Source organism: Oncorhynchus kisutch, linkage group LG11 (genome assembly GCF_002021735.2).
Source record: "Oncorhynchus kisutch isolate 150728-3 linkage group LG11, Okis_V2, whole genome shotgun sequence".
Lineage (NCBI taxonomy): Eukaryota > Metazoa > Chordata > Actinopteri > Salmoniformes > Salmonidae > Oncorhynchus > Oncorhynchus kisutch.
In genome coordinates, this window is record NC_034184.2 from 67,316,991 (window position 1) to 67,343,236 (window position 26,246).

Here is a 26,246-nt window from a genome sequence, read left to right on the forward strand (position 1 = left end):
TTAAACTATACCAGACCTGGGAAAAACAGGAAGCACATGCCTGCAGAGATACACAACAGATTGAACACTGTGCCTACTGTTTTTTTGCATTACAGAATGTTTCACCTGCTCTGTACAGTGACTGTGTCCATACTGGTAGGTTATAGCCAATCCATGTGAAGGAAGGCCGTACACAAGCATGGTAAATCAGCTAGCAGCAACCTCATGTTAAAAATCATCCAACTGCATTGTTTTTCATGTCCACTGAGCAAACATGCCATCAGCACAGGTTATTTTGGTCAATGTAAATCCTATTTGGACAAACATGAAAAGGCACTGCTTCTCATTTGGGGAGAACTACATTTAGCTCAGCTCAAAATTCAGTTTTATCCAAACCACAAAAGATACCTGTTTATAGAAAGGGCTGTCTTTTCCAAGCCAAGGCCAATGGAACTAGCCCAGTTGTTTAGTTTGGCTGGCTAGTGCAATATGCTAAAAGCACGATGACTTTAGCTTCGTAGACCTTTGAGTGCAATGCATAAGTGCATGCTACATCTGAAATGGTTTACTTGTACCCTGTTATTCAAATGGTTTTTTTCCCCCCTTCTTTTTTTGTTGAGCTCGGGAATAATTTGACACAGATGTCAGCTTTGTGTTCAGTTCCAGTTTAAATACTCCTAAAGAATGAGGGAGAGGCAGAAAGAGACAGAGGTGTTGCTTGCCTTCCCAAAATATCTGGTGGGGATGTGAGCACAAAATATTGGGGGTAAGACAATACTCAAACACCTGAAGAAGAGGTCATGATTGTGTCAAATTTCCCCATGTTTTTCATGTTGATCTAACCAAAGTCTAGTATTGTTATTAAAGGGGAGTGAGTGTTATACATGTACTATAAAGCAGAAACCAGACCCATTAGCCAACAACTAGACCAATCAATAACACTGGCTGCTATCTGACTCTTGCTTTCTCGCAGTCTGAGAGTCAACAACATCAACGCATGGGGTTTCAAACCCCTTCCCAACAGACAGACCCCTGCCAGACAGCTTATATAACCCACCATAATGGACACCACTCTTCTTCCCAGTCTGTAGAATCTCACACAGTGGGCGGCCGTAATTGTGCGTCGCGATGGAAATTAGGGAGGAGGACCCTGATTGGCCCTCGCCTTGTGAAACAGTAGGAAAACTAAAAAACAGTAACAACTGTTTGGCACAACAATGGGGGCTCTGTGCAGTTCGTTAGCACAGACTTGTGGGAAGTTAAACTTAATGACCTTCCCTCGTTAGGGCTTGTAATTAAGAGTTGCTTCTGGTGTTGAACATGGGAAAGATGATGCAGTGGAACAGCATACTATATAATAATAATAATAATACAATTTAGCAGACACTTTTATCCAAAGTGACTTAGTCACGCATGCATACATTTTACATGCTCTACCCACTGAGCTACAGAATAGCACATGGCATCCCTGGGGTAAGCTGTGTAGTAGCAACACATAGTAGTTTGTAGCAGTACGCTCATGGAACAAAAAGACACTTGTGTCTTATTATGCCTCTGGATGCTACGGCTAATTATTTCTGCCAAACGTGACTGTGGAGAGACTGAGGGAAGGGAACAATGAGACGAAGAAGTGTGGCAGCGTAGCACTGTTGAAGTGGATGAGAGAGAGAGAGAGAGAGAGAGAGAGAGAGAGAGAGAGAGAGAGAGAGAAAAGAGGATAAGTGGGAGTCGTGGCAAAAAGAAAGAGGCATCGGAAGCACTTCTCTCACTTGAGTGTGTTGAGAGGTCCAGAAGGGTGTGACTCCATCTACTTCATTCCCAAAACCCGCAGAAACACAGTCTTAATGACACTAAACAAAAACACAGTTCAGCCCAAATGTACAGCCAAAGCAATTCTATCCCTAAAATGAGCTGGCCACTTCTTTATTAGGGTCAAGAAAGTGACGTGCTTCAACCTTTCCCTTATCAACCATCACCTTCCAATATACGTGATCCAATACCTGTATCTGATAACACAACCATGTTCATCCAATATACGACGAAACACAACTACAGAGTCATGCTCAGCCGCAACTTAGCAACAGATACTCTAGCTCATTGAAGTAACGTGCTCATCTCCCTTGCAGGGTGGAGGGAGTGAGTTGTGTGGAGCGCAAAAGCCCCCAAAATCCTTCTCTCACCTGGGAAGGGGGCATCCTCGTCTTCCTCTCTGAAAACATTGTTGTCATCTACATCATCGTCCTCCCGGGACTTCCTGCCATCCTTCACAGGAACCACTGTGAAGTTTGTAGGCATTTTCACACCATGTGCCTCTCAGCGTTTTGCCTGTCCCTCTCTTATCTCTCTCTCCTTGTTGGTTCTGCTTCTCGCCTCCTCTGTTCAGTTGTTTGCTTTGTTTTTATTCTAGGTATCTCCCTCTCTGTCCCTCTGGGCTCGTGCTCTGCCGTTGGTTCGAAGTTCTTAGTTTTTACCCCTATCGCTTGGATACCGGGTGCCCAATGTGACCAGCCCTCCCTCTCCAAATACGGAAACGCTAAACTGCCCCGCCCTGTAGAGGAAGGCACGGCTCGACACACACCGTAACGTCTCGATCTGCCCGGGGTCAGCTGTATTTCACATACTCACTGCACAACACAGTACTGTCTGTGTGAGAGCACAGAAAAAGGAAGCGGACAGCATTGATAATAGAGTTACACTGACGGGGGTGGGGTGACATTACTTCCTCTCCTTGGTCCTCTAAACCACACACCCTCACAGAGAGAGAGCTGGGCTGTGTCACAGACACACAAAGAGGAGGAGGAGGGTTTGGAATAAGAGCCTATGTGGGGTTATCAGCCCCAGTGAGAGGGGTAGCCACTGGTGAAACTGATCGTCCTGCTTATCTCTCCAGTGTGATTCAGAAGAGTTAGCAATGCCTCCCAGACAGCCCCTTCAGGCAGCGATGGAAGGACACACTCTCCTCCATGGCGCCTGGCTTGGAGAGGTTTAGATAGTGTGCCCATGTGACTCCACTGTATACAGCGTTGCTGTGTGTGAAGCCATGGGAACTCTCACTTCACATAAATTACCACAGAAAAGTATTGTGTTACTGTTAAATCATTCTAGTATTTTAACAGCCCTTCCCTCAGCAGGTAGAATAACAGCCCCAGGCCAGTTTCAGCCCCAAAGGAGGCTGACAGAGAGTTCTGGCAACAAGGACACATCTGGCCTATTCTCTCACAGCCGAGTCAAACACAACCGGAACTCCTCCTCAGAATATCACCAATGTTCAGGAGGATCAAACCGGCTCTGAATACTGGAAGGGGAGGGGGGTGCCTCCTCTGGAAGTCCAGAGAATAGATGCTACGAGAGCAGCACTCTCACTTGCATATGAAGCAGCAGCCCGTGTCCGTTTCAGAAAACAAAGGGTACTGTAGTCACGTACACAATGACTGCTCAGGGTCAGTGTGTTTCTTCAGTTCAAGTGGTGCCCTGTTGCATTTGACTAGCCAACAGTGGCAAGAAAGAGAATCTGTCCATGGTGCTACTTCCAACTGCTTGTCAGTTGTAAAACTGAGTATGTGCAGGTAATGACGTTTTTCCTGTCTTTAGTCCCAGCATGTAGAATATCCTGAAAATGTCCTGTTGACTGAACATTGATCTGTTCAGCTTATGTGTTCTTCACACTTGTGAGTTGACGTGCACAAACAGTTGCACTCGTCTGTCGTGTCCGATACATGTTCTGGGAATCAGTGATTGCAAATTGCATTAAGCAGGCAGTGAGGCAGGCTCTGACAGGGGTGGCCAGGAGTGGATAATATTCCTCCTCTTCCGGTAAAGAAGAATAGGCCTCAGCAGTGCTTTAGCTACCTAGGCTAACACAACTGGGAGGTAGCCTAGAGGATGGAGACGGGCAGAAGCTAACCAACGCTTTGCTCGGTTTCTTCTGTCCACATCTCACAAGTGTTTTCCACCAGTACAGAATGGTCACATGCATAGCCATGTTCATCCATATCAGTTGGTCTGATAATGTTGAGAAAGCAAATCCTGTTTTCAAGGAATCCCGTGCTATTGAGGACTTGAGAATTGACTGTAGCATGCAGACTACCTAAGGCTGTCTTAGTGTAAAACGCTCCAGAGATCCAGAGTTCCACACTCTGCCAGTGTGCCACAGCCTGAGGGGCAGAGAGGGAGATCATAGATGATCCATCTTAGAGAGTAGAGGAATGTCTAATCATGAAGGATTTGACTTTGTGTACGGAGAGAATCCCTCTTCGCATTCTGAAGTCATTCCAGGGTGGTTGGAGGGTAGGGAAAGGCAATCAGGGGAGGGGGGATATTGGAAAATACCTGGGAAACAAACTATCTACGGTGACTATAGATGTGGCGGATGCACCCAGTGTAAATTCACGTTCAAATGCAACGTCTATTACCGGCAAGGCCATACAGATTAAGCGCATCATTACATGTTCAACAGAAAATTTTATATATTTGTATTTGTGGTCTATGCCATGTAGGAAAAACAAAAATTGATATGAAAACAAGGATAGCAGAACACAGGAGTAATATCAGGACCCTTTGACCAGAGAAAGCCTGTGCCTGCGCATGTCATGGAGGCTCGTCACAACATTAGCATCGACCACGTTAAGACTCCTAGGAAAGGAGGAGATACTGATCATCTATTATTGAGAAGAGAATTGGATTGTATTGGATTGACTGTTTGTGTACCATGTCTCCTAGAGGTCTGAATCAAGAGTTTGATATCAGACGATTTCTTACCTGAATGTTAATTTACTTTGATTTGTCTTGCCTTCCAGGTTACCCACTTGGTCATTTTGTAAAGATAGATTATTTTCTGAAACCATTACATGCACCCATCTCATTGTTATATCAAGGCAAAAGGCGAGACCCACATGCAGACACAGGAGGCAAATGGTCGGAGTCTTACAATGTTAATTAATCAAAAGGGGTTGGCAAGAGAATGGTCGTGGACAGGCAAAACCAGGTCAGAGTCCAGGAGGTACAGAGTGGCAGACAGGTTCGTGGTCAGGCAGGTGGGTACAGAGTCCAGAAACAGTCAAGGGACAAAACCAGGAGGACTTAAAAAAAAGAATGCAAAAAGCAGGAGAATGGAAAAACCACTGGTTGACTTAGAAACATACAAGATGAACTGGCACAGAGAGACAGGAAACACAGGGATAAATACACCGGGGAAAATAAGCGACACCTGGAGGGGGTGGAGACAATCACAAGGCCAGATGAAACAAAACTGTCACGTCCTGATCTAATTATTGGAGGTATATAAATGTTTTTTGCACCAACCATGCGTCACGTGAGGTGAAATGTGTATATTTTGGGACGTGAACACTGAGTGTGTTTGACCTGATGAAGATCCGTTGTCGAAGTGTTGTCAATAAAGCGGTGAATTGGGAGCTTTAAGAGTGTGCAGGCCTTCTCGTTCTAAAAACAAACAATCTACGGCACTGTTGGAAACAACTGAACAGGGCTATGTGGCCAAAAGGGTCAAAGGTCACCAAAGGGTGAAACAGTGTCACAGATCAATGTGTTGAGGTCACACCATGCCATCCAATGTAGGTCAACAAGTAACTCCAAGGTCTATTCCCTAAGGTATTATTATTCCTTGTGTATTACCAATAACCTATACCGCACCTGTGTCTCCTTTAAATAGGCAGGGCAGCATGAGAAGCTATCAGCCATCTTATTTTGCATTACTCTGGCATGTACTTGAGGTGAACTATGAATTTCTCCTGCGCTCTGGTAACATTTCCATAGATTTTATTGATGTCAAATTCCCAGGAGGCTGCTGAGGGGAGAATGGCTAGAAGGGAGCGAATGGAATGTCACCAAACACCTGGAAACCATGTGTTTGATGTATTTAATACCATTCCACCAATTCCGCTCCAGCCATTACTATGAGCCCGCTCTCCCCAATTAAGGTGTCACCAACCTCCTGTGGTCAAAGTGATGATTAAGTAGGTGGTATATAGGCTACATAAACAGCATACCAAATATAAATTGAAGCTGGAAGCCAATGCATTGAATGGAGGGGAAGGGTGTAGGGGATGGGACTTCAAGAGAAGGTTACTACCTTTCAGAGTAAGATCTAAAAATACTATCTATTGCCCATTCCTGGCACAGCAGATTGTATCGTATTGCTTGCCCTGGCCGCAATGTGGAATATCGAGCGATGGGGAAAAACCAGAAACACAGAGAGAGATAGGGTTTCTAATGGATCCACGTCAAAGTACAACCCAAGGACAGTTGGCCATGTCTATAGACTGCGCTTTCTAAATGTTTATTTACACTTCCTTCCTGTCCATTGAGAAGATTACAGGCCAAGTCCATTACCCTTTTCCCCAATATCAAGAGGTCCCTGCACTGAGATCTGTAACCCAAAGGGAGTTGTTGTGACAGCAAATAAGCCCGAAGCTGTAATCTGCTACAGTGTGTCTGACAGCAGCTCTATAAGAACATAACATATTGTTATGTTAACATAATGTACAGACAGAGGTGGTTCTCCATTTCAAAACAAATCTTCCATGTGACGTTATGCTGGAGGTTTTAGCCACCCACTATCCTCAAGAGTAAACAGGACCAGAGCAGGATTTGGGATGAATGGTGGCACACTGCTGCTCCTCTCTGGACATGAGGAGAATCACACCACCAGTATATGTACTGGTACTGTACCTTCCTTCACAAGCTAGTCACATCCTGGTGGAAAATGAGGAAAGCTAATAAATTAAATGGAACCCTGCAATAATCCAATGGAAACAATCTATTGGCTATGGTGTATATTACGCAGCTATAAAAACTCAATACAATTCCCAGGACAAAATGACAGAGGAAAAACGGCAGTAGGCATAACTGCCAGGCGGACCAGCCATAATTCAGAAGCATTCATATTTCATTTGAAAAACAAATCCATGCTGGCATATGAGTTTTATCCCAAGTCAAATTTTCCACAGGTTTAATGGCGAAATAAATAGGCTCTTTGGTTCTGCTTGTTGGCAACATTTGCATGACATTTTTACATGTTGAGAACAAGACTCATAAAATCAGCCCAAAGCTGAAAAGGGCTCAAGTCCAGCCAATGAAATTGACACGAAATGAGACACCAGACCAATCAATCCAGTAAATGTTTGTTAGGCTTCCTCTTTCACAGTCTACGGATTACTGTGTCACCTAGAAATGTCCCAAATCTGACGTCACCTCATTGAAGTTGACATTAAAAACCGTTAGGTAAGAGTTATGGTTAAGGTTAGGGGTTAAGGTTTAGGGAAGAGTCATCCCAAGGATCCCGAATAGTACTAACCAAACAATCAGCTGATAGAGATGTGTGGCCTCACACTGATTTCCCCTTGTGAAGATTACAGATTGCAGGCTGTGGAAAAACACGTTTATTCCATTTCAAAACACTCAAGACCGGTCTCTCTCTCCATGGGCAGGGCCAACTGTATGTACAGGCTAAATTACAGGAAGCTCTGTGAAACAAATGAGTCACAACACAGTATGTGTCTAATGACAGTGACTGTGTTGAGCCATCAGTAAGAGCTGAGCACTCCATCCAACGACTGAGTCCTCATCAATCCCTTAGTAATCTCTGGCATCCCTGACATCTGGAGGATGTATCCTATTTATAGTCTCTCCCAATCCCAAATGTGCAGTGTTCAATGGGAGAGCAGCATGGTTGAGATTAATGGCCAATTCCATTTCAAATCCATCTATTTCAGATATGAATTGAAATCCCTATTAAAGAAGCTCTATCAATTAAGTCTATGGATAACTGATAGAAATCTGCCATAACTGCTGGTCAAAGCACGTTTAACACCACATTAGATAGGGCTCAAGAGAGTTAAGACATTATCTTTGACATTTTGTAGTCACATATTTTCTCTATTTCCAAACTCAAATGTCTAAGGGCTAAGAAACAGCCCTGGAAAGTTTTTTTCGTTTCTTTTAAGTATGGTGTGCTCAGGAAAAAAAGCTGAAAAAGTACTGGGCAAAAAATGGTTGATTTCCACTGAAAATGTTACTAAAACACATTTACTTGAGGAACAGTGCAGATACTACATTCGGTAACAAAATGACAATAAAATCTCCCTCAGTTTTTTTATGTGACAACTTGAGTTTGAAAAAATCTATTTTGGTTATTGAACTACGGAATGACAGCAACAGAATGACATGAGTCACTGATCTGTACTATACATTAATGCATAATTATGAACATACTCTATTTCTTCATGGTGATATATCCTGAATAGATACACAAAGGTAGAAAAATGTCAAATTCTCCTATTATTCTACACACTGGCTATTATTCTAATGAGCTCGTCTCCCAAACTACCTTGGAGGGTTTAAAGCTTGGGGTAGTCACCTCATACAAGTACTTGGGAGTATGGCTAGATGGTACACACACCGTCCTTCTCTCAGCACATATCAAAGCTGCAGGCTAAAGTTAAATCTAGACTTGGTTTCCTCCTCTTTCGACACAGCTGCCAAACTAACCCTGATTCAGATGACCATTCTACCCATGCTAGATTACGGAGATGTAATTTATAGATCGGCAGGTCAGGGTGCTCTCTAGTGGCTAGATGTTCTTTACCATTCGGCCATTAGATTTGCCACCAATACTCCTTATAGGACACATCACTGCACTCTATTCTCCTCTGTTAACTGGCCATCTCTGTATACCCGGCGCAAGACCCACTGGTTGATGCTTATTTATAAAACCCTCTTAGGCCTCACGCCCCCCTATCTGAGATACCTACTGCAGCCCTCATCCTCTACATACAACACCCGTTCTGCCAGTCACATTATGTTAAAAGTCCCCAAAGCACACCCATCCCTGGGTCGCTTCTCTTTTCAGTTCACTGCTGGACTGGAACGAACTGGAACGAGCTGCAAAAAACACTCAAACTGGACAGTTTAATCTCCATCTATACATTCAAAGACTTAATCATGGACACTCTTACTGACCAGGGATGCAAACTGGCGAGGGCCCAAAAAGGTGATACTTTTTGTTGTTGTTGTTTCACTGAGACATGCAGGTTTTAACTAATTAAACAACAAAAAATATGATCTATATGATCAGTCTCTGGGTGTAAAATAAAAAGTGGTTCATGTGAACCTAACTCACAGCTAAAGAATGTAAGGAAAGCAATCCAATGTTATTTGTTGCCTACACTTTACAGAAAATGACACGCAAGTCTTGAGAAAAACACAATACACTAACATTGCAGTTAGCCATGACAGCCTTTATAATAGAACGCTTGTGGTCACACACATCTAAATATTGCACCTGGGGAAAAAAACATCTTAATGTAGAAATAGAATGAAACAAACAGGTATTCTATTTCTGTTCTAATATAGTGGCCATTATAGCAGACATCAATCAAGTGGCTACATTTGTGCAAAACTAATTTTCACTGAGTAAAAAATGTAATCAACTGTCAGTGACGGGGGATTAACTGTCAAATTCAACACAACAAAAGTAATATCTTTGGGCTACACTGCACATTATTACATTGTACACTTTCTGCCTGTGGACATCTGTTCTATAATGTGCCAGCAGAGCATGATACCCTTTGTTGGCATAATTGATCTCTTTCAGGCAGAGAGTACACCTGCAATACTCCTTTTTATCCACTGTATTGAAAGAGAGAAATTGTTTGGCGTTTCTTTCAACTCCATAGTGGCATCCAGCTTAAACCAGGTCCAGCTACACTTGATCCCTGAATCCACTTGTTTAATGAGCAATGCCTCATTTTCACCTAATTCTCTCATTCTGAAAATGAACCACATAGTGCAGAGGGAAAACATTAGTTCACAGATGGTAGTTAGTTCGTTAGCTAGTTAACATTTTACAGATTGCCAGGGTCCAGTAAGCAACTAAGACATTATAACTTGAGGAACGGCAAGGAGTCGTATACCAGTTCATACTATAGCGAGTTGGTTAGGTTACTAATGTTAGCTCATCTGATGTTGTAACGTTAGCTAGCTAGGTGTCTGATTTCAATAAACTCAATTCCGTAATGGGTCAGCGGTCAAACGACCTCCACTCATCACTGTAAAACGCTCCCTGAAACACTTCTGCGAGCAGGCCTTTCTAATCGACCTGGCCAGGGTATCCTGGAAGGATATTGATCTCATCCCGTCAGTAGAGGATGCCTGGATATTTTTTTTAAATGCCTTCCTAACCATCTTAAATAAACATGCCCCATTTAAGAAATTTAGAACCAGGAACAGATATAGCCCTTGGTTCTCCCCAGACCTGACTGCCCTTAACCAACACAAAAACATCCTATGGCGTTCTGCATTAGCATCGAACAGCCCCCGTGATATGCAGCTGTTCAGGGAAGCTAGAAATCGTTATACACAGGCAGTTAGAAAAGCCAAGGCTAGCTTTTTCAAGCAGAAATTTGCTTCCTGCAACATTAACTCAAAAAAGTTCTGGGACACTGTAAAGTCCATGGAGAATAAGAAGACCTCCTCCCAGCTGCCCACTGCACTGAAGATAGGAAACACTGTCACCACTGATAAATCCACCATAATTGAGAATTTCAATAAGCATTTTTCTACGGCTGGCCATGCTTTCCACCTGGCTACTCCTACCCCGGACAACAGCACTGCACCCCCAACAGCAACTCGCCCAAGCCTTCCCCATTTCTCCTTCTCCCAAATCCATTCAGCTGATGTTCTGAAAGAGCTGCAAAATCTGGACCCCTACAAATCAGCCGGGCTAGACAATCTGGACCCTTTCTTTCTAAAATTATCTGCCGAAATTGTTGCCACCACTATTACTAGCCTGTTCAACCTCTCTTTCGTGTCGTCTGAGATTCCCAAAGATTGGAAAGCAGCTGCGGTCATCCCCCTCTTCAAAGGGGGGGACACTCTTGACCCAAACTGCTACAGACCTATATCTATCCTACCGTGCCTTTCTAAGGTCTTCGAAAGCCAAGTCAACAAACAGATTACCGACCATTTCGAATCTCACCATACCTTCTCTGCTATGCAATCCGGTTTCAGAGCTGGTCATGGGTGCACCTCAGCCACGCTCAAGGTCCTAAACAATATCTTAACCGCCATCGATAAGAAACATTACTGTGCAGCCGTATTCATTGATCTGGCCAAGGCTTTCGACTCTGTCAATCACCATATCCTCATCGGCAGACTCGACAGCCTTGGTTTCTCAAATGATTGCCTCGCCTGGTTCACCAACTACTTCTCTGATAGAGTTCAGTGTGTCAAATCGGAGGGTCTGCTGTCCGGACCTCTGGCAGTCTCTATGGGGGTGCCACAGGGTTCAATTCTTGGTCCGACTCTCTTCTCTGTATACATCAATGAGGTCGCTCTTGCTGCTGGTGAGTCCCTGATCCACCTCTACGCAGACGACACCATTCTGTATACTTCCGGCCCTTCTTTGGACACTGTGTTAACAACCCTCCAGGCAAGCTTCAATGCCATACAACTCTCCTTCCGTGGCCTCCAATTGCTCTTAAATACAAGTCAAACTAAATGCATGCTCTTCAACCGATCGCTACCTGCACCTACCCGCCTGTCCAACATCACTACTCTGGACGGCTCTGACTTAGAATACGTGGACAACTACAAATACTTAGGTGTCTGGTTAGACTGTAAACTCTCCTTCCAGACCCATATCAAACATCTCCAATCCAAAGTTAAATCTAGAATTGGCTTCCTATTTCGCAACAAAGCATCCTTCACTCATGCTGCCAAACATACCCTTGTAAAACTGACCATCCTACCAATCCTCGACTTTGGCGATGTCATTTACAAAATAGCCTCCAATACCCTACTCAACAAATTGGATGCAGTCTATCACAGTGCAATCCGTTTTATCACCAAAGCCCCATATACTACCCACCATTGCGACCTGTACGCTCTCGTTGGCTGGCCCTCGCTTCATACTCGTCGCCAAACCCACTGGCTCCATGTCATCTACAAGACCCTGCTAGGTAAAGTCCCCCCTTATCTCAGCTCGCTGGTCACCATAGCATCTCCCACCTGTAGCACACGCTCCAGCAGGTATATCTCTCTAGTCACCCCCAAAACCAATTCTTTCTTTGGCCGCCTCTCCTTCCAGTTCTCTGCTGCCAATGACTGGAACGAACTACAAAAATCTCTGAAACTGGAAACACTTATCTCCCTCACTAGCTTTAAGCACCAACTGTCAGAGCAGCTCACTGATTACTGCACCTGTACATAGCCCACCTATAATTTAGCCCAAACAACTACCGCTTTCCCAACTGTATTTAATTTTAATTAATTTATTTATTTTGCTCCTTTGCACCCCATTATTTTTTATTTCTACTTTGCACATTCTTCCATTGCAAAACTACCATTCCAGTATTTTACTTGCTATATTGTATTTACTTTGCCATCACGGCCTTTTTTGCCTTTACCTCCCTTATCTCACCTCATTTGCTCACATTGTATATAGACTTGTTTATACTGCATTATTGACTGTATGTTTGTTTTTACTCCATGTGTAACTCTGTGTCGTTTTATCTGTCGAACTGCTTTGCTTTATCTTGGCCAGGTCGCAATTGTAAATGAGAACTTGTTCTCAACTTGCCTACCTGGTTAAATAAAGGTAAAATAAAATAAATAAAATAAATAAATTATTTGATCAGCTAAGTTGGCTAATGTTTCTCAACATTTTTCTGGCTAGCTAACGGAGAATTCGATCCAGCTACCACTACTATAGCAAGATACTTAACAATGCTAACAATACTTGTTCCACCACACTTTCTCCCTCAACTCAAACTTTCCAAATGCAAGTTGTTTTTCGGTTACAGTTTTTCAGTTAAATAAATTAAAACAAACAAGATCAAATTTGGTTGGTCAAGACCGGACCAAATCTGTACCAATCCTAGACATCTATGTTTCACAAGTTTGGACATTACAGCACAGTAGCGTACAGAACAGCACAGTAGAGTATAGTTCAGTACAATACATTTCATTATACTGTACTCTACTCAAGTGTGCTCTACTTGGCCTCCCGGGTGGCACAGTGGTTAAGTGCTGGTGCCAGCTGTGCCACCAGAGACTCTGGGTTCGCGCCCAGGCTCTGTCATAACCGGCCGTGACCAGGAGGTCCATAGGGCGAAGCACAATTGGCCTAGCGTCGTCCCGGGTCAGGGAGGGTTTGGCCGGTAGGGATATCCTTGTCTCATCGCGCACCAGCGACTCCTGTGGCGGGCCGGGCGCAGTGCACGCTAAGGTTGCCAGGTGCACAGTGTTTCCTCCGACACATTGGTGCGGCTGGCTTCCGGGTTGGATGTTAAGAAGCAGTGCGGCTTGGTTGGGTTGTGTATCGGAGGACGCATGACTTTCAACCTTCGTCTCTCCTGAGCCCGTACGGGAGTTGTAGCGATGAGACAAGATAGTAGCTACTAAACAATTGGATACCATGAAATTGGGGAGAAAAAAGGTAACTAGCATAATGCTAACTAGCATTGGCATACAGCAATGACTGGATGTCTATGGGTATCTGCTAGCATGCTAGTAGATACCCATAAACACAATTATTATGAGTAAAAACACTATAACTAATTGGTAAATTTACCTTTACTTGTTACTTCTGTGAACTTTCACAATCCTCTCTCCTCATGAGGGAGAGAAATGAGAAAATATCTTAAAGATATGTGGGGTTTTGGTAACAGAATTACAAGACACTAGGCATTTTGTCTTACAGAAAGCAAATCATTTCTGCAAAACTAAATATAAATGTTGATATTGTCAGGGGCCTTTACCTCAACATAATGTGTTTTGATGGATTTCTAATACCGTAAGACCTTTTCTAGTAGATGTTTTTTAAGATTCCTTTTCCATCTGTGACAAGAAATCAAAGCTTTAGCTTATTCCTAATTTTAGGATGGAAAATAGTTGAAAAACATATCTATGCTTTCATTTGCAAAACGTATAGGTTCTTAGCTTTCATTTGACACCAAATGTGATATGCTCCTCTAAAAACTTCACGTTGGAGCTAATGGCTCTTTTTACATGGAAATTACCAATGATTTATATATACACATACGTACACTAGATGACGATAGAGGGCGCTGTTTTGAAGCCACCGCACCTCCATCTTGGCACTCACCCACCTTTGTATAAAAAATTTAAAGATTTTAAAAGCTATAAAATACATTTATTAATGTCTACATTTGGTTTTGCCACGTGTGTTCTATTAAAGACACATTAATGCATACTTTTAAAGAATGTGAGATATAATTGTTTTATATATAAAAACATTTTCCTTAAAGTATCATTTTAAAAAGTACGAGTGTTACTGTCCCCACTAAAACAAAACAAAATACTTAAATACATGTAATTTTGTCATTGAAACGTTAATTGAAATACTGTTGAATTACATTCATTCCTTTGGAGGACTGCTTCTTCTGGGGAGTGCCAATATGGCCGATCGGAGGCTTTAAAGCCTCTCATTGGCGAATACTTAGCATCATTGGAAATAACCTACTATTATTTTCAACGTGGGGTATCTGAAGCCTTTTTGACCACATAGGCATATAGTTCCTGCACTGAAACGAACCCAGAGACCATGCCCCATCAGTGTAATCAGTGTAAAATGTCCATCTATGGAGTCAGATGATAAAATGAAACCTTGGCATTGAAATCATTATCCCGTACCCCACCCATCATTATCCTATCTTCCTACTTATCCCGTACTACTAAATGCAATACAATAAATGAAATGTTGGAATTAAGCTATTATTAAAGAATGTATTAAAATATCAAGCTTGTGGATGTAAAGATAGAGGAAACAGATTCCAAACAGATTCCAAACCCAGGTGAATTGGAGAATCCCAGCTGAGATAAATATTGTAAATAGTAAATGTGCTTCTCTCACTGAAACACAAGCACAAACACAATAATGCACTGCGCGCTCGTTCTCTCGCGCTCTCTCTCTCAAATGTACTTGTTTTGGAGCGCTCTCTTGACATTGCATATCACAATTTGAATTTGCCCTTTTAATAATAACAGCTCTATAAGAATATTTTCCATGCTGCAATACACCTATACAGTCTCGTGCGATCACAACCACAAGAAAAACCAATTCAAATACAGAGCTGCCAACTGCTTTTGATTCTAAATTCAGAAATAGTAGAGTCTACTCATGAACAGGCAATGCCTTGCGTAGCTTCCCAAAATTAAACTAGTAACGTTAACGTTGTTTATTTGCGAGAACATCCTCATGAAGTATGTCATTCAGAATCTCAATGATAGCGCACCTTTCTATATTCAGGTGGACTACTATTGGTTGAAATGGGGTAAAGTTGTAAATTATCTATTCTTTAACTGGTTATCCCTGGAGATGCTTGCTTGACAATTCAGTCTAATTTTAGAGGAGTGCACTTTCACTGCAACCTGTTGCCATGCAACACCCGACTGGTGGTAGGAGAGGGACACAAACAGCTTTAAAAAGACAAGCTTATACATAATTGCAAAATTATTAAACATGACCATCATCAATTATTACATTTGTGCAAAATAGCAGCAGAACAGTATAACGAATGTAGGAAAAACAGCTTTGAATGTCATGGAGAAGTAAGTTAATTAACGTTAGCTAGGGAATTATTTAATTACGATCACTCACAAACATGAGTGATCGCAAACATGAATATGTGTTTAAAATGTAGGCCCTATGTACGTGCACATAATACAGCTGTCGCTCATTTCAGCTCGTTCCTAATGTATGGGAAGTAACATAAAAGTTTTATACAAACCACAGTGTTAGATAAGCATAAACAACCCGTAGTGAAATGCATAGCTAATCCCCAGTGGATAATAACGGATTGAGTAGGAGACGGGTATCATTTTACCGTATCTGTTGGGCTCCCTACTGTACTCGAGGACAGGAACAGCGTCTTGCAGTTCTATGGTGTAGCCTTCTGCCCCTTCGCTTTCAGAGCACTGTTCGTTGCCCTGACCGACAGGGACCACCACAAACCTGTCGCTCATTCCCTTCTGCGTCCTCCCTTATCACACTTCTTACGACGGAGAAAAACCTCGGGCTCGAAGCGGTTTGTGCTGTGATTCAAACTCAAGCAGTCTAATCGGCAACGGGTTAGCAGGTACACATGACAGTCTGTATGGGACACGAGCGCTGACCCACGGTTTGAAACACTCTAGGCGTGTCCATCGCATAGTGTCCTTTCATTGGCTGGGGGCCTCGCGTACCGGTGTCAATACGCACAAATTATAATTCAGAATATGGTTATTTATGAAATAAGTGTCCCGAATATCATAATGTTACCAACCCAAGCTCTTTCTAACAGTCACAGACTTGTTTTGAATTTTTGTGATGGTTTTCTCAAAATATGACCTGGTAGTGCGTGCACAGGCTACTAGAACGAGAACACAGGTGTGTTTGCAGCACGTAGGATATGCTCTATTGTTTGTCACTATGTCATGCCTTTGTACCTTCCTCATCATTATGTGTGATTGTGCAACGTATAATCATAACATATGTGATTAAATGGAGTCCACAAAGATTCTTACTGTGTGGTAATTGATTGCATGTCAACATCACTACAGCCTGCAGAGTATTTCTTTCACTCTCAACCTTTATGTTGTTTTTGTCAGTAAGCATGTAAAGAACAGAGTTTGATTAAACTTTATTTTTATTTTTATGTAACCTTTATTTTAATTTTAATTTTATTTCACCTTTATTTATCCAGGTTGAGAACAAGTTATCATTTACAACTGCGACCTGGCCAAGATAAAGCAAAGCAGTGAGACAACACAGAGTTACACATGGGATAAACAAACATACAGTGTGGGCAAATGAAAATCTGTACAAAGTGTGTGCAAATGAAGTAAGGCGGGTAAGGCAATAAATAGGCCAAAAGTGGCAAAGTAATTACAATTTAGCAATTTACACTGGAGTGACGTATGTGCAGATGAAGATGTGCAAGTATATATACTGGTGTGCAAAAGAGCAGAAAAACAAAAATTATGAGGATGAGATAGATAGTTGGTTGGATGGGCTGTATAATACAAATGGGCTATGTACACGTGCAGCGATCGGTAAGCTGTCCTGGAAGCTGACGCTTAAAGTTAGTGAGGGAAATATAAGTCTTCAACTTCAGTGATTTTTAGAATTCGTTCCAGTCTTTGGCAGCAGAGAACTGTAAGGAAAGGTGGCGAAAATAGGTGTTGACTTTGGGGATGACCAGTGAAATATACCTGCTGGAGCGTGTGCTATGGGTGGGTGTTGCTATGGTGACCAGAGAGCTGAGATAAGGAGGAGCTTAACCTAGCAAAGACTTATAGATGATCTGGAGCCAGTGGGTCTGGTGACGAATATGTAGTGAGGGCCAGCCAACAAGAGGATACAGGTCACAGTGGTGGGTAGTATATGGGGCTTTGGTGACAAAATGGATGGCACTGTCATTTTGTAAATGACATCGCAGCAGTCAAGGATCGGTAGGATAGTCAGTTTTACGAGGGTATGTTTGGCAGCATGAGTGAAGGAAGCTTTGTTGCGGAATAGGAAGCCGATTCTAGATTTAATTTTGGATTGGAGATGCTTAATGTGAGTCTGGAAGGAGAGTTTACAGTCTAGACACCTAGGTATTTATAGTTGTCCACATATTCTAAGTCAGAACTGTTCAGAGTAGTGATGCTACACGGGCTGGCGGGTGAGGGCAGCGATTGGTTGCAGAGCATGCATTTCGTTTTACTAGCATTTAAGATCAGTTGGAGGCCACGGAAGGAGTGTTGTAAGGCGTTGAAGCTCGTTTGTAGGTTTGTTAACACAGTGTCCAAAGAAGGGCCAGATGTATACAGAATGGTGTCATCTGCGTAGAGGTGGATCGAAGAATCACCCACAGCAAGAGCGACATCATCGATATATACAGAGAAAAGAGCCGGCCCAAGAATTCAACGCTGTGGCACCCCCATAGAGACTGCCAGAGGTCCGGACAACAGGCCCTCCGATTTGACCCACTGAACTCTATCTGAGAAGTAGTTAGTGAACCAGGCGAGGCAGTCATTAGAGAAACCAAGGCTGTTGAGTCTGCCAATAAGAATACGGTGAGTCGAAAGCCTTGGCCAGGTCAATGAAGACAGCGGCACAGTACTGTCATTTATCGATGATGGTTATGATATCGTTTAGGACCTTGAGCGTGGAAGAGGTGCACCTGTGACCAGCTCGGAAACCAGATTCCCTAGCGGAGAGGGTACGGTGGGATTCAAAATGGTCGGTGATCTGTTTGTTCACTTGGCATTCGAAGACTTTAGAAAGGCAGGGCAGGATGGATATAGATCTGTAACAGTTTGGGTCTAGAGTGTCTCCCCCTTTGAAGAGGGGGATGACCGCGGCCGCTTTCCAATATTTAGGAATCTCAGACGATATGAAAGAGAAATTGAACAGACAAGTAATAGGGGTCACAACAATGGCGCCGGATCAATTTAGGAAGAGAGGTCCAGATTGTCTAGGCCAGCTGATTTGCAGCTCTTTCAGGACATCAGCTGTCTAGGCAAGTCATTTAACTAGGCAAGTCAGTTAACAACAAATTCTTATTCACAATGACGGCCTACCCTGGCCAAACCTAGACGACGCTGGGCCAATTCAATCACATGAAGGACAAAAAACTCACTGTACAGAAAACGATTAGACTATTATACATCAGTTCACATACAGCACCTTCAGAAAGCATTCACACCCCTTGACAACATAAAGTGGGCTACCGAGTGGCACAGCGGTCTAAGGCACTGCATCTCAGTGCAAGAGTGTCACTACAGTCCCTGGTTTGAGTCCAGGCTGGATCACATCCGGCCGTGGTTGGGAGTCCCATAGGGCGGTGCACAATTGGCCCAGCGTCGTCCGGGTTTGGCCGGGGTAGGCCGTCATCCCAGTCTGTTGTTCCCACATGCTTCAAGAGGGCCACCATTGTTCCTGTTTCCAAGAAAGCTAAGGTAACTGAGCTAAACGACTACCGCCCCGTAGCACTCACTTCCGTCATCATGAAGTGCTTTGAGAGACTAGTCAAGGACCATATCACCTCCACCCTACCTGACACCCTAGACCCACTCCAATTTGCTTACCGCCCAAATAGGTCCACAGACGATGCAATCTCAACCACACTGCACACTGCACACTGCCCTAACCCATCTGGACAAGAGGAATACCTATGTGAGAATGCTGTTCATCGACTACAGCTCGGGATTTAACACCATAGTGCCCTCCAAGCTCGTCATCAAGCTTGAGACCCTGGGTCTCGACCCCGCCCTGTGCAACTGGGTACTGGACTTCCTGACGGGCCGCCTCCAGGTGGTGAGGGTAGGCAACAACATCTCCACCCCGCTGATCCTCAACACTGGGGCCCCACAAGGGTGCGTTCTGAGCCCTCTCCTGTACTCCCTGTTCACCCACGACTGCGTGGCCACGCACGCCTCCAACTCAATCATCAAGTTTGCGGACGACACAACAGTGGTAGGCTTGATTACCAACAACGACGAGACGGCCTACAGGGAGGAGGTGAGGGCCCTCGGAGTGTGGTGTCAGGAAAATAACCTCACACTCAACGTCAACAAAACTAAGGAGATGATTGTGGACTTCAGGAAACAGCAGAGGGAACACCCCCCTATCCACATCGATGGAACAGTAGTGGAGAGGGTAGTAAGTTTTAAGTTCCTCGGCGTACACATCACAGACAAACTGAATTGGTCCACCCACACAGACAGCATCGTGAAGAAGGCGCAGCAGCGCCTCTTCAACCTCAGGAGGCTGAAGAAATTTGGCTTGTCACCAAAAGCACTCACAAACTTCTACAGATGCACAATCGAGAGCATCCTGTCGGGCTGTATCACCGCCTGGTACGGCAACTGCTCCGCCCACAACCGTAAGGCTCTCCAGAGGGTAGTGAGGTCTGTACAACGCATCACCGGGGGCAAACTACCTGCCCTCCAGGACACCTACACCACCCGATGTCACAGGAAGGCCATAAAGATCATCAAGGACAGCAACCACCCGAGCCACTGCCTGTTCACCCCGCTATCATCCAGAAGGCGAGGTCAGTACAGGTGCATCAAAGCAGGGACCGAGAGACTGAAAAACAGCTTCTATCTCAAGGCCATCAGACTGTTAAAAAGCCACCACTAACATTGAGTGGCTGCTGCCAACACACTGACTCAACTCCAGCCACTTTAATAATGGGAATTGATGGGAATTGATGTAAAATATATCACTAGCCACTTTAAACAATGCTACCTAATATACTGTTTACATACCCTACATTATTCATCTCATATGTATACGTATATACTGTACTCTATATCATCTACTGCATCCTTATGTAGTACATGTATCACTAGCCACTTTAACTATGCCACTTTGTTTACATACTCTTCTCATATGTATATACTGTACTCAATACCATCTACTGTATCTTGCCTATGCCGCTTTGTACCATCACTCATTCATATATCTTTATGTACATATTCTTTATCCCCTTACACTTGTGTCTATAAGGTAGTAGTTTTGGAATTGTTAGCTAGATTACTTGTTGGTTATTACTGCATTGTCGGAACTAGAAGCACAAGCATTTCGCTACACTCGCACTAACATCTGCTAACCATGTGTATGTGACAAATACATTTTGATTTGATTTGATCTGATTTGATTGTAAATTAGAATTTGTTCTTAACTGACTTGCCTAGAAAAAAAAAAAATGATTGACTGTTTCCACATTTTGTTGTTTTACAGCCTGAATTTAAAATGAATTCAATTGAGATTTGGTGTCACAGGCCTCTTAACAATACTCCATAATGTCAAAGTGGATGATGTTTTCAGAAATTTTGACATATCCATTCAAAATAAAATGCTGAAATTAGTCAATAAGTATTCAGCCTCTTTTTTGATGCAAGCGTCAATAAGTTCAGGAGAAAAAAAAATTGCTTAACAAGTTACATAATAAGTTGCATGGACACATTCTGTGTGCTATAATAGTGGTTAACATGATTTTTGAATGACTATCTCATCTCTGTACACCACACATACAATTATCTGTCAGGTCCCTCAGTCGAGCAGTGCATTTCTAAGACAACCACAAAGACCAGGGAGGTTTTTCAATGCATCGCAACCAAATGCCACCTATAGATGGTAGATGGATAAAAATGAGAGAAAAAAACAAACGTTGAATATCCCTTTGAGCATGGTGCACCAATACACCCAGTCACCACAAAGATACAGGCATCCTTCCTAACTCAGATGCCGGAGAGGAAGGAAACCACTCAGGGATTTCATCATGAGGCCAATGGTGACTTTAAAATAGTTACCAAATTTAGTGGCTGTGATAGGAGAAAACTGAGGATGGATCAGTTTTGTGGAAGTAAGGAGATAGAGGAAACTAGAGAGTCTGAGTTGCGATGACAAATGATTGTAAATGTGCTTCCCTCACTGAAACAACTACACAATATGTGTTTGCGCCAAATACAACAGCTGTAGACCTGTACAGTGAAATGCTTACTTATGAGCCCCTAACCAACAATGCATTTAAAAAAAATACAGATAAGAATAAGAGATAAAAGTAACAAGTAATTAAAGAGCAACAGTGAAATGCCAATACAGAATCAATGTGTGGGGGCACCGGTTAAATGCCCCCTTACAAATATATGAATTTGTTTTTCTGTTTTTCTGACAACAGCCATGTGATCAATGGTCATGAACTTTCAACTGCAGTCAACTGGAAATGTATGCAGTTGCTCCGGTCGTCACTAGTTACCACAGCCACAAAGTTACAAACCCCACCTATTTCTACCTACAATTTATTTTAAACCACTTTGAAGGTGGTGGCCAACATTGTTCAACTTGACGAACGTGATCCGCTCAAACACATCCAATGCCTTTTCATCAAAAGCGATCACCTTTGCATGTGAAAACACATAATCCTACTGTCAATGGTGTGCGTACTGGTAGCGGAGTCAGGTGCAGGAGAGTAGAGAGTTGTGAACAGGCGCACACTTTATTTAGGCAGCAGAAACCAACAGACGCACGCCACTGCGTCAGTACCTCCAGCCAAAGCAAAAGTGCAAACGCACAAACAGTCACAATAATATTGTATAAACACAATAACATACCTCGTGAAATAAAACACGGAATAAACGCATACCAGTAAAGCGTGTCAACACAGACACGTAAACACAAAACAATCTCACACAAAGACATGAGGGGGAACAGAGGAATAAATACATGTAGTGTGATTGGGGAATGAAAACCAGGTGTGCAGGGAACAAGACAAAACAAATGGATAAATGAAAAATGGAGCGGCGATGGCTAGAAAGCCGGTGACGTCGCCCGAACAAGGAGAGGAGCCGAATTCAGCGGAAGTCGTGACACCTATTCATTCCTCCACGTGCTTAAAGATGCAGTCTGAGTTCTTAAGCACCAAAAATGTTTAACATATTGTAAGAATTAGATTAGTAAAGAAGTATTTTTTGAAAGATGTAACATATCGTACAAAATGAATAACATAGTATACACAATTGGATGACTTAGTAAACAAATCATGGGGACCTGTTCTGTCTCATGAGCACCAATTTCAAAACTACTGGCTGAAATTATACAAAAGTTTTGGGAGTGTCGCATTAGTAGAAGCGTAAGGTGTTCTCAGGGCAGGCCTGACGTTTTTGAAAAGCATAAAAAACTTTTTTACTTTTCGTAGTAGGTTAGGAGAAATTATGCAGCAGGTTAGTAGAAATAACGTGTTAGGTTAGGAGAATTAGGTCTGCCCTGAGAACACTCTATGTTTCCACTAATGCGATTCTGTAAAGTTCTGGAGTGTCACTTTAAGCAATGTCACTTTTGTTTTAAGGGGACTTCGTCATCAGCCAAAACGAGGTACCTGGCTCACGCCTGGGATGCTCATGCCAACATGAATGCAATCAAATCGAACTAATTATTTGTCACCCCAGATGGTTCGTTTAAATTTCTACCATTGTGACGAGATGGAGTAGGCCTACAGCTTCATCTAGTGTTCGTGTTGGATACAGCAGTTGCTTACAACTGTAGCATTGTAGCTAAACCTAACCCTAATCCTTTTCCTAACCTTAACCTCATTCTCCTAATTTGCTACGTTAATTCATCTAACCCCCTGCATTAGATCACAACCTCAGGAGGCTGAAGAAATTCGGCTTGTCACCAAAAGCACTCACAAACTTCTATAGATGCACAATCGAGAGCATCCTGTCGGGCTGTATCACCGCCTGGTACGGCAACTGCTCCGCCCACAACCGTAAGGCTCTCCAGAGGGTAGTGAGGTCTGCACAACGCATCACCGGGGGCAAACTACCTGCCCTCCAGGACACCTACACCACCCGATGTCACAGGAAGGCCATAAAGATCATCAAGGACAACAACCCCCCGAGCCACTGCCTGTTCACCCCGCTATCATCCAGAAGGCGAGGTCAGTACAGGTGCATCAAAGCTTGGACCGAGAGACTGAAAAACAGCTTCTATCTCAAGGCCATCAGACTGTTAAACAGCCACCACTAACATTGAGTGGCTGCTGCCAACACACTGACTCAACTCCAGCCACTTTAATAATGGGAATTGATGGGAATTGATGTAAAATATATCACTAGCCACTTTAAACAATGCTACTTAATATCATGTTTACATACCCTACATTATTCATCTCATATGTATACGTATATACTGTACTCTATATCATCTACTGCATCTTTATGTAATACATGTATCACTAGCCACATTAAACTATGCCACTTTGTTTACATACTCATCTCATATGTATATACTGTACTCGATACCATCTACTGTATCTTGCCTATGCCGCTCTGTACCATCACTCATTCATATATCTTTATGTACATATTCTTTATCCCCTTACACTTGTGTGTATAAGGTAGTAGTTTTGGAATTGTTAGTTAGATTACTCGTTGGTTATTACTGCATTGTACTGCTAACCATGTACATTTGATTTGATTTTGATTTGACCTAACCAGCCACACTAATTCACCTAACCTTCCACGTTAGTTATCCTAACCTGCTATGCTAGTTATCCTAACCTGCTATTTAAACAAACCATCTGTGGCAACAAATCATCAGTATCACCACACCGGTTCACATGGGACAGGCCCGGGGCATTAATTGAATCCCCTCAATAGGTGTGTGGTGAGAAGTGAGGTTTGGCGTTTGAGTCAAATACATTTAGGCCAACATGGCTATTGAAGCCTGTTTTCAAGACTAGGCCTATACTTTTGAAATATTATTTTGGATGGTTTCCAGTAGACCACTTGGAAGTAGAGTGCTTGGGCTTGTAACTTAAATGTCTGAAATAGATAGATAATTTTGGATCTATTCAGAGGGAGTCAATCCACTACAACCCAGACAGTTTATTTTGACGTGGTTTATTCTGTGAGTTACTTCCTAAAATATTTGCTGTAGTACTGGGTGGACCTCAGTCTCAATAAAGGCCTTCATTTTGGTAGCTTGTTGTCCACCACTCCTATGATTAAGTTTACTCAATTAGACTTAAAGTGGTAGCTGTTATCAATTACTGTAGGCTGTAAAGAGTTCAATATTTTATGTGATAGAGATTAGTAAACAGGCAACGGACAGATGAGCCAGTGGTTGCAGATGGCTACACCCTGATCTAAATGTGTCAGATAAAAGTGTGAAATGCACCTCTAAAGGTCAAATGACATTAGCTCAACACACAATTATTTAGGGAAATTATACAGTTATTAACAGACATTCAAGCCCTTTCTTTTCTTGATGAGACAGGCTAGAGGGCCAAACGGAAGCTGCAAGATCAGAAGCTATCTTGGACTACAAGACTGGAAAAGGTATTGATAAGAAAATCTAGCCTAAGACATTATGCTGTCTTCTATACACTCTTAGAAAAAAAGGTGCTATCTAGAACCTAAAAGGGTTCCTTGGCTTTCACCATAGGAGTACCTTTGAAGAAGCATTTTTGGTTGCAGGTCAAAACCCTTTTGGTTCCGTGTAGAACCCTTTTGGGTTCCATGTAAAAACTCTTTCCACAGAGGGTTCTAAATGGAACCAGGTTTATCCTATGGGGACAGCAGAATAACCATTTTGGAACCCTTTTTCTAAGAGTGTATATTTCCCTGTCACTGTTCATAACTCTGACCGTGCACTGTTCAGTGAGGAGTCCTACTAGCATGGTTGCTGCTGGCTGGCGCTTTTGTCTGCTTGCGCCCTCCTAAGTTTCTCTTGACGCTCTAGTGCTCTCCCATGGCTGTTGTCATAGTGACTCTTCTCGTCAGAGAAGAAAATAAAACAAATTGCCCTTCCAGCCTGTAACTTAATAGGGGATTGTTAGGTGGTTGCAGGATACATTTGTCTTACGTAACCCAGCACTTTAGTTTTGCTACACTGTGAGAGCAGTGAGTGGTTATTACAATTGTTTGAGATTTATGCCTTACCGTAAATACAATATCACTGTTGTTGTGACAAAAAGTTTAGGCTTGTCTTCATACAACTTTCACTCCCTTAAAGCATCACACTCATCTCCATTAGTTTTAGGAGGAGTCCAATCATAGCACGTATACTATAGCCTTATACTCTAAAACAGTAGCGTATCTGCTATATCAAATCAAATCACATTTTATTGGTCACATACACATGGTTAGTAGATGTTAATGCGAGTGTAGCGGAATTCTTGTGCTTCTAGTTCCGACAGTGCAGTAATATCTAACAAGTAATCTAACAATTCCCCATCAACTACCTAATGTACACAAATCTAAAGAGGTGAATGAGAATATGTACGTATAAACATATGGATGAGCGATGGCCGAGTTGCATAGGCAAGGTGCAATAGATGGTATAAAATACAGTATATACATATGATATGAGTAATGTAAGATAAGTAAACATGATTAAAGTGGCATTAATTAAAGTGGCATTGTTTAAAGTGACTAGTGATCCATTTATTAAAGTGGCCAGGGTTTGCGGCTCAATGTAGGCAGCTGCCTCTCTGAGTTAGTGATTGCTGTTTAGCAGTCTGATGGCCTTGAGATAGAAGCTGTTTTTCAGTCTCTCATTCCCAGCTTTGATGCACCTGTACTCACCTCCCCTTCTGGATGGTAGCGGTGTGAAAAGGCAGTGGCTCAGGTGGTTGTTGTCCTTGATGATCTTTATGGCCTTCCTGTGACATCGGGTGCTGTAGGTGTCATGGAGGTAGTTTGCAGTTTGTAGTTTGCCCCCGGTGATGCGTTGTGCAGACCTCACCACCCTC

General features: G+C 42.8%; 1 protein-coding gene across 6 annotated transcripts in view; it reads right to left on the reverse strand.

The window, feature by feature from the left end:
• Positions 1-16,146, reverse strand: part of slc12a7b (solute carrier family 12 member 7b) — a 71,087-nt gene extending 54,941 nt beyond the window's left edge. For 4 of the 6 annotated variants that reach the window (XM_020494544.2, XM_020494543.2, XM_020494540.2 and 1 more), the window contains exon 1: positions 15,843-16,146. In XM_020494544.2, coding sequence (XP_020350133.1) covers positions 15,843-15,981 — 139 coding nt within the window. In that variant the 5' untranslated portion in view covers positions 15,982-16,146. Of the gene's footprint in view, positions 1-2,159; positions 2,640-15,842 lie in introns of those variants that run through there. The other 2 variants (XM_020494541.2, XM_031836146.1) reach the window with 2 other exon arrangements.
• Between the last annotated feature and the right edge of the window lie 10,100 nt (positions 16,147-26,246).